Here is a 9126-nt window from a genome sequence, read left to right on the forward strand (position 1 = left end):
TTTTTTCACGTTGTCATTATGGGGTGTTGTGTGTAGAATTCTGAGGAAAAAAATGAATTTAATCCATTTTGGAATAAGGCTGTAATGTAACAAAATGTGGAAAAAGTGATGCGCTGTGAATACTTTCCGGATACACTGTATATGTGTGTGCTTGTATTCACCTTGCGATGAGCTGATGCCTCGTCCAGGGATTGTTTCAGCCTCGTGCCCAATGCTAGTTGAAATGGACAAATCCCTGGACTGATGGATTTAATCATTAAACATCCTTTTCAGAGATATTGCGGTAAGGTGTCTTCGGAATTTAATCGGTGTTCCAGGAAATTCACAACACAGTGAAGCCGAACCTGTTCTCCCCGTGATGATATCTCGCACTGCCACCTGGTGGATTCCTCCAGATTTATGTAAAGTATGCGCGCAAGTATAAACAGTACAATGCTTGCATAGCAGGAGCGTCCGCTGCAGCATGCGTCGTGTCGCATGAAGTATAAATCCGGCCTTACACCACAGATGGAGTCAGGGGCAACACCATCTGCCTCACTTCTCCAACCCTAGGAAGCAAACCAAACCAAAATCCTTAAGGAAAACATTCCAGCAGAGCCACACATAGGTCAATGGATTTTAGCAAAGGAGAGATGCCTCCTGCTTGAAGGAAACTGTCTTCTATCTACACCACTCTTCCACATTCACTGTCCTCTTTCCTGGTCCAGTGCTAAACCCTTTAATTCTATGTGGTATTTCTTTTCTGCAGCTTCTTACCTTTTAAAAATCTGAATTTTGGGTTCCAAAAATATTGGTATGATTTTTTCTTTCATACTGGGCAAATAATATTTCAAATAATATTTATTACTTTATAAAATAACTACAATACACACAAATGTACTGTACCTACACATTCACGTAAAACTTTATATTCCTAGCACATGTGCCACAGTGTGTCTTATGCCAACTTCATTATCATGGAGCTTCATTCTCAGAAAATGCAGTGATTAAGGATTGCATTTTGCAAGCCATTTTGTTTTTCTCATGGATTTCTTGTCGGTCACTCATACATATTATATATATATAGCTTTTTTCTTAATTTCTACTATATGTCAGTTTTAAAATGTATACCTGTATCTTTCACTCCATTAACACTGCTAATATATATAACTACTCCAAAGAAATAGGACAAGGTTTTATATAACTAATCAAATTATACAGACTAAGTGTCAACAGATTTACTGACAGTACCAGTGAAAGTTACACTATTCCTATCATTCACTAATAGAGGAGCAAAGTTTAAACAGTTTAGTTTTAATTAATGGGTTGGTACTCAAGTTAAGGGTGTTTTTTTCACCTGAAATGATTTTTATTAGAATGCATACTGCATATCACTAAAGTAAGCCACCATATTTTGGAACCATGGTCATTGACAGTTTGTAAGCATTCTAATAGCTAGACATGGTGTCTGCTTTAAGCAGAAAAGGATCAATATATAACAACGTACACTGTGCAGTGTCTTCACAGGTTGCTTAATTGAGAGATAAGTCACATCTAAAAGACAGGACAATCCTTTTTTAGGAATTAGACAGGACTGCCATGTCAAATATGGAAGGTCTGGTCACCATAGTTACTGTATATTACACACTGTTATACTTAGAAGTGAAGAATTTATGTTTTGTTTTACTAATAATTGTAATGGTCTTTGCAACTCAAATTAAAGTCTGGTTTATCAGTATTTGATAATCAAAATATTTTTTATATTAAGGCTTATATACTGTATTTTGTCTAATACAACTTAGCATAAACTACTACTACAAATGAAAAAAAGTTTCTTACTGGTAGTACAGCTAAGTATGCCAACTTTGCACCCTACTGCAAAATTAAGATATTCTCAGGAGAAAAAAATACCTTTCCATTTTCTGTACAGTACTTCTTACAAGTCACATCAATTGATGTGAAAAGTGATTTGACTTCAGTGCTGCTCTGCAAATAAAATTAATATAGAAAAAAGATCAGTAAAAACAGATGAAATAAGACTGCATTTCCAAACATTATTTAAGAGATGTGTTTCATTTAGTGCTCCCGTCGATAAACCAGGCAAGTTCACATACTATATATAATAAGCCCTCAGTTAGCATCAAAGATCTATATATTCCTTAAAAATTAACAAAAAATATCAATTTATTATTGAAAACATTTACTCCAGCTCAGGATCAACGTGGGGACAAAGTCCATATACTGTAAAAAGCACTAGATAAAAAGTACGCCTCAACCTATGGTTGGTGGGCCAGTCATTCACACAGTCATGCTCACTTACTATATACAGGGCAAATTAAGAGTCATTGTTGAATCAAAGATGCATATCTTTGGAACATAGAAGGAAAACCAGATTATATGGAAAAAAACTCATGCAGACATGGGAATAAGTTGCAAATTCAACACACAAAGTTCATGATTTCTGATTTTAACCAGAAACTCTTGAGCTGGGATGCACCAGTACTAAACAAGTGCACAAAAACAACATACTGTATACTGGTACTATAATGCATGTTAATTGAATCAATAACACAGGCAAATAACAAAAAAATGAGCAAGTGGCACTTAAACATTTAAATATCACCATATCGGCATAGAAAAATAGGTAGTCCAGACTCCTGAAACTACAAGTTTTTAATTCTGGACAACCAATCTACAGACCCACAAAGGCTGGGGTACTACCAGATGTTTCAGATTTTTGGTCCATACAATATTTTCCTAATCAAAAGCAATTTGAAAAAAAAAACAAAACTAATTTTTCATGCACAACCTTAACTTCAGTATTGCTTTTAAAGTCAGCTGCTTACAGCAGACTTAGCACACGCAAACCTACTAGTCAGAAATATTGCAAATTATTGTATCATGTATACAAAACAATCAAGAGAAACAATAGTATTAGTTGTAAAAAAATTGGGGCAGCGAGTTCAAGAATGCCAATACTGTAGTTAATTGTAACCTCTCATTATTTACTATGATATCAATAAGGTAATAGGTAATGCATTCTATGTTATAGATTATAAAAACAACATACAGTAGTTACAAGCAGCATTATAACAGAAATAAATGGAAAACTATTACCGAAATGAGTGCTAGAAGAATTTTTTCAGCAGATTAACTATGGAGTATATTCCGCAAAGAAGAAATAACCACAGGGAAGTACAGCAAGTCAAAGAATGCACCGTGCCATATGCAGAAAGCGTACACAAACCCTGCATAAAAGCAGTCCTTCCTTCTCAGGCAAAAATAATTTTAGAAATGAAAAGGTAAGAAAGCATAGTATAACATTAGACTGTTTACTACACTATTCAGCCTGCAAAGTCTAACAAATGCTGATGATGTGCTGAAACATTTAATGAAATGTACAACTTGGAAAAAAAATGACGCAGCAGGTACATTTTTTCAACTGACAAGGTTTCCTACTGCCGAGAAAATTATGTAAAATAATCAGCACCTTCTTGATCACATGTGATGGCTTAAAATTCCCAATAATGCTTTGGTCACAAATTTTTCAGGCTTTTAGCCTTAGGAAATTGACACTATCAAATTCAGAGGGCTGTACTCCATTGCTTGATGCAGTCAGAGAAAAAGCAAGAGGAATCTTATAAACCGTTAATCAGTATACTGGAGGTTGTGAAAATGCACCTTACTATTAGTCCAAAAAATGCAGTATGTGAACATGCTTTTTTAGGCCTAAATCTTACCTTTAATGACATGAAGACTGGCTTAATGGTCTATGCATGACACATTTTAATGCAGCTGTATACGTTGTTGAACACAGCCAGTGATCTAATGGTATATGACACTGATCACTCAAAAAGTTAAATTAACTGTTTTTGTTTATTAAACTATTTCTCTACTATATTTTATAAAATTCAACACACCATACTTACTTTTTCAGACAGTGGGAACATGCGACATTGTGAATTACAAATAAGACACATGTTTTTTTTCCCTAGAAATTAAAATAATACATTAATCATTTGGAACCATTAATGTATACAAAAATAATAAAAACACATATCATTATGTAAATACTAAAATAATCACAATAAACTACTTCAAAGTGCTTACACTGCTGATTTTTGATTAATTAATTACGTGACAGATGTTTAGTTCTATATTCATATTCATGTTTTTTCAATTACTTTATGCATTTTATACTGTATATAACCTCTGAATGACAAAGCCACACAAATAAAATCTATGAAACCTTTAATGCTGGAACCACAATACAATAAAAGGATTACTTAGTTGCAGATAATACAAGTAATTTATTTTAACATATTCTATGTTATACTAATGCAAATAGCCTTATACAAACGGAAACAAGTGGTGTCACAATTTAGTCAGTTGTGGTTTTTTTTTAACAGTGAATCCAAAGCACAATCATCATGGAAAATTATGTTTGAACAATGAATTTACACAAAAAAGAGAAAAACTTCAAACAAAAGTGGACTAATCAAACAATATGAAGAGTGCAAACTAAATATAATTTCATCTAAAATAAGATACTGCAACTTTACTTGTAATAAAGAAAATGCAAACAAAAATTGTTTCCTTGATTTAAAACAAGCTGGCCAGATGGTAAAAACATTGTTAACTGGTAACAGATTGGAACTGGACATTTTTTCCAGAAATTAAGCATCTAACTTACTGCTCTCCAGTGGGCTGTGTGATTTTATTTAGGTTGTTTGTGGGAAATGCAAGATGCAACCATGTGTGCTACACGTTAAGATCTTCACTTCTTCCACTAAAGTAAATTAAACAACGTCTGCAGTATGGAAGTACTGCAAATGTGTTTAAAATTCCAGGTCCAGTAAGCCCAATTAAACGATAAAGTGTCTGTTCTGAATGTGATAAAAGAAGGACATTCTTTTGTGTCTGGGGGCTGTAAATATGGCATTAATGAGTCCATGTTTGGGTACATTAATAAGAAATTAAAATTACTCAGGGTTTACTGCTGGTGTACCTAAATCTGTGTCTCAAATGCATGATTGGCTTGCATCTGACCAGATTAAAAACAATCAAAATGCATGAAGACACAATAAGAACATGTAAATTATACACACTGACATAACTCTGGCATTTAGAAAACTGACACTTATAGTGATAATATTTTTTGATTTATACAGAGACTATGCTCTTAATGTTTTATAAAGTAAAACTTTTATAAAATATGACCAGACAAAAAAATGTGAATTTCCCCCTGGGATTAATAAAGTATCTATCTATCTATCTATCTATCTGACTGATCCAGGTAACTATAGGCCAATAAGGTTAAAATGCATCACAAAACAGAATTAATTAGTAAAGGAAAGATTTAAACAGGTATATAAGAAAAATGTTAGCATGGGCTTAGACAGGGAAGAATATGTTTCACTAATATGCAGGAATTTTATAAAGAAGCAACAAAAGCTTATGATCATCAGAGAGGTCCATATAATATTTATCTTGATTTTCAGAAGGCTTTTGGTAAGGTCCTACATGAGTACATAGGTGATCGAACTGAAAGTATGGGAATTCAATGGACAGTGTTTAGATGGGATCAAAACTCACTTTAACACTAGGAATAGAGGGTCATGGTGAATGGATTTAGCTGATGTTAGTTTTTTTTTTTTTTTTTAAATATATACAAAATAAATGCATACATACATATATACATACATACATACAAATGATCTGGATAAAAATATGCAGTAAATAACAAGCTGTTTAGGTTTGCAGATGATACTAAACTCAGTAGAATGCCAGACAATCTAGAATCAGCTATAACATTACAGCAGGGCATGGACAGAATACAGACATAGGAAGATGTATGGCAGATGAAAATTAATGTAAAGTATCACACATAGGAAGTAAAAGTGTTAGATATGAATGCACAAAGAGTGATTTGAAACTTGAAATAGTGCATTATGAGGAAGGCCTAATAAGTTGTCGTGGACTCATCACTGTCATCTGGAATATACTGTGCAGTTTTGGTCTTAATATTATAGAAAAAAAATGTAGTAATGCTAAAAAAAGTCCAAAGAAGGGCAAACTAGGCTGACTATGGGACTGACAGTTACGAGCTATGAGGAAAGGATTAAAGGAACTGAACTTTTTCTGTAAACAAGATTACTAAGCAACATGATTTATGTGTTTAAAATGCTGAAGGAAATAAGTACAGTGGTTCTCAGCCTTCTTTAAAAAAAAGATTTTGAACAAGAACATAGGGACACAGATGGAAACTGGCCAAGTTTTGTACAAATGTGAGAATGTTTTTCTTCATACACATAAATATAGAGACATAAGATGGAGTGTGGCACTATAAGAACTCAACTTGATATTATTTTCTATAAATTAAGTGAATAGGATTATAGGCTTGTTGGCCTGAACAGATTTAATTAGGCAAATTGACATTGTGTCAAGTTCTTAAATGTTTTTATGTTCATGGAGATTACTAAATTACTGCTTTTCTAGGCTGTACCTGAACAGAATCTCATTCACAATACTGTAAAATGAGAAATTTAACAAGTGAAAGGAAGCAGTAGTCCCATAATTCCCTACATATGTGACACCTAGAGTTTGGGGGTTATGTAGCACATGAAGAGGCAAGCTCAGGTCCTTAAACATACTCACCAAGAAATTGGGTAGCAGCTGAGTCTCTGCTGTGTATTGGAAAAACAAAAGCAGACAGAAATGAGTATCTGTGCTTAAAGGTATGAAGAAACTAACAGATTGTGGTAGAAGTATGTAATGTGGTGGTTCCATTTGCTTTGTAGAGCCAGTCCTGACGTCCACAGCTAGTTGATTTCACAGTTAAGAGGAAGGAAATGATAGATTTGGCAGAGGATGGCCAGGTTCTGATCAGAAGAAAGTATACAAGAAGATAATTACCTGGAACATTAACGGTGTGCAGAAGGAGAAATTAGATTGGATGCCTCCTTACAAATATAGCATAACCATTTAGTTCACCAAAGACATGGCTTATGAATGTTTATTACCAGAAGTGTTGCGTGGTCATAAGCTGGGGCTCGGTCAACCCCAACTGGGTACCTGGGCAAATATGTATGATAGTTGAAAAATTCAAAATACCTTGTGCCCCAGGTTCAACTACTAATGATGTAAACAAGTGCATTGCAAGATTTGTGAAATAACAAGTTCAATCTATCTATGGCCAATAAAGACCAGGAACGAGCTGTATGACAATAGCAAACAGGGCTGTGACAACTGAAGAGATAATGGGCAGCTTGGACAGACATTATGGTAGGAAAGGTTAGCAATAAGGGTTAGAGGGAGAACTTAAACTAGCTACGGATAAACCTACAGAGAGATACCACCTGGGTTGATTGAGAGTGAGGGGTTGAGAGAATCTCACCTGGACAGACTTACAGGTAACGACCTAAGCTAATGGAACATTGACTATGGATTCAGCATTTATTTGGGGCAAAGTTTGCAAGTACTAGCTGCTGTGCAAAACTGTAGCACTTGGAGACAAGCAGGATGAGCTAGGTCCAGAATCACACAACAGTGCCCAGAACCTCCAGGTGCCATGGGCTACACCTCAATCTTGAAAATCGTATCTTTTAAGGGTCAAATGGCCTCCAGCCAAGAAGAATATAGTGGCTCCAGTTTGACAATGATGTAGAAGGGGTCCCTGAAAGTAAAGCTGGAGGTGATGCATAGTAGCATCTCCAGTCCATGACAGGGGCTATCATCAGCATTTCTACCAAGAGGTTTGGTATGGAGGAGAAGCATGTGCCCAGAGCCACTGGAGGACTAAACCGCTTGGAGGTAAAAATTAACCAACTATGGTACCAGTTGAGTTCCTTAATGTAGCAGTAAAAGAAGGGCAGGAAGACAAGGCCGATTTGAGGAATAAGCTCACATCCCTACAAACAGCAGAATGGGACAAGAAGAGAAGGAAGAAAGGTGGAGCCACAACATTAGCAGATATCATGGGAAACCCTTTCACATTCACCATACAACTACTTGGACAAAAACGCAGTGGCCACCTTACCTGTTTCAAAGATAAGATTAAACAGTTTCCCCATAACCTTTAGAGACAGATTAATAATCACCATAATAATCAAGTACCTCTGACAAAACATCAGAATGACACTGACTGCAGAAGGGGAATCATCACAAAACACACTATGAACGTGCTGGTGAAGTCTGCAGAATAGGAATGCAAGAGCGCCCTGATTAAGTCTAGTGACAACCTTATTGATGGATGCATGCAGACAGATGATAAAGGGGTCACTGCCTGGGCTCCGATTTAACTAAAGCCAGAGCAGCATTGCTCTGTACAGTCAAAGCAACAAGCTTCTGCTTCCTTTCAGCAGTCTGACCAAGGAATTCATGATAAATCATGCAAAAGAGGAATAGTTGTTACTATACAGTGGCTCATCAGACAGAAAAATTGTCATGGCATACATAGAGATAGAGAACTGGGAGGAAGTGACTATGCAAAGTTAACTGTGATGGTCAGATATTTTATCAATAATACCGTTTGTATTTCTGTTTCATGGTTTGTTTATCCTAAAATGATTATTTAAGCGTGTAAATGGTATAACATTGTGTATCTACCATTTCCATATTGCAAATCTGTGCCAGCATTCTGAGCTTGTGCTATAGAATGTGCTATATACTGTAACATGAAATCAAATAAAAACTGAAATTAGTGTTACTGTCAAGTTTAATGAGAACAGTCGCATTACAAAAAGAGATAAAATATCTAATAAGTTAACAAATATACTTTCATAAAGATATTTAAATTACCTTTCTGAAAACAAAACTCGCAAATTACATGACCACAGCTTGTAACTGCAAATCTTCGGTTAACATTAGGTGAAAGAAAACATGAATTGCAATGTATCCAAGTAGCCATTTTCTTTTACAATCTGGAAAAAAAATATATATATTTTTTGTAATTTACATTTAGACATTACACTAAGAAATAAACATCTCATTCAAATGACTGCATCTTGTTTCAAAAAACTTACATTATTCATTTCACAAAATTTACATCTCGGTTATCTAGTCGCTTGTTACAACACACAAAACAAATGCATGTTTTCCTAAAAGATTGTTTTTTTAATTGAAGATAGGACTCGACTAATGAATGAG

The 9126-nt window shown here is 35.0% G+C and overlaps 1 protein-coding gene across 1 annotated transcript in view; it reads right to left on the minus strand.

Annotated features, from left to right (window-relative positions):
* LOC114652618 (probable E3 SUMO-protein ligase RNF212) overlaps window positions 1-8897 on the minus strand; it is a 44764-nt gene extending 35867 nt beyond the window's left edge. The window contains exons 1-3 of the mRNA XM_028802976.2: window positions 8779-8897; window positions 3909-3970; window positions 1891-1965 (exon numbers count right to left, since the gene is read on the minus strand). Coding sequence (XP_028658809.2) covers window positions 1891-1965; window positions 3909-3970; window positions 8779-8887 — 246 coding nt within the window. The 5' untranslated portion in view covers window positions 8888-8897. The remainder of the gene's footprint in view (window positions 1-1890; window positions 1966-3908; window positions 3971-8778) is intronic.
* Between the last annotated feature and the right edge of the window lie 229 nt (window positions 8898-9126).

The sequence above is a fragment of the Erpetoichthys calabaricus genome, chromosome 5 (assembly GCF_900747795.2).
Source record: "Erpetoichthys calabaricus chromosome 5, fErpCal1.3, whole genome shotgun sequence".
NCBI classification, from domain to species: Eukaryota; Metazoa; Chordata; class Cladistia; order Polypteriformes; family Polypteridae; genus Erpetoichthys; species Erpetoichthys calabaricus.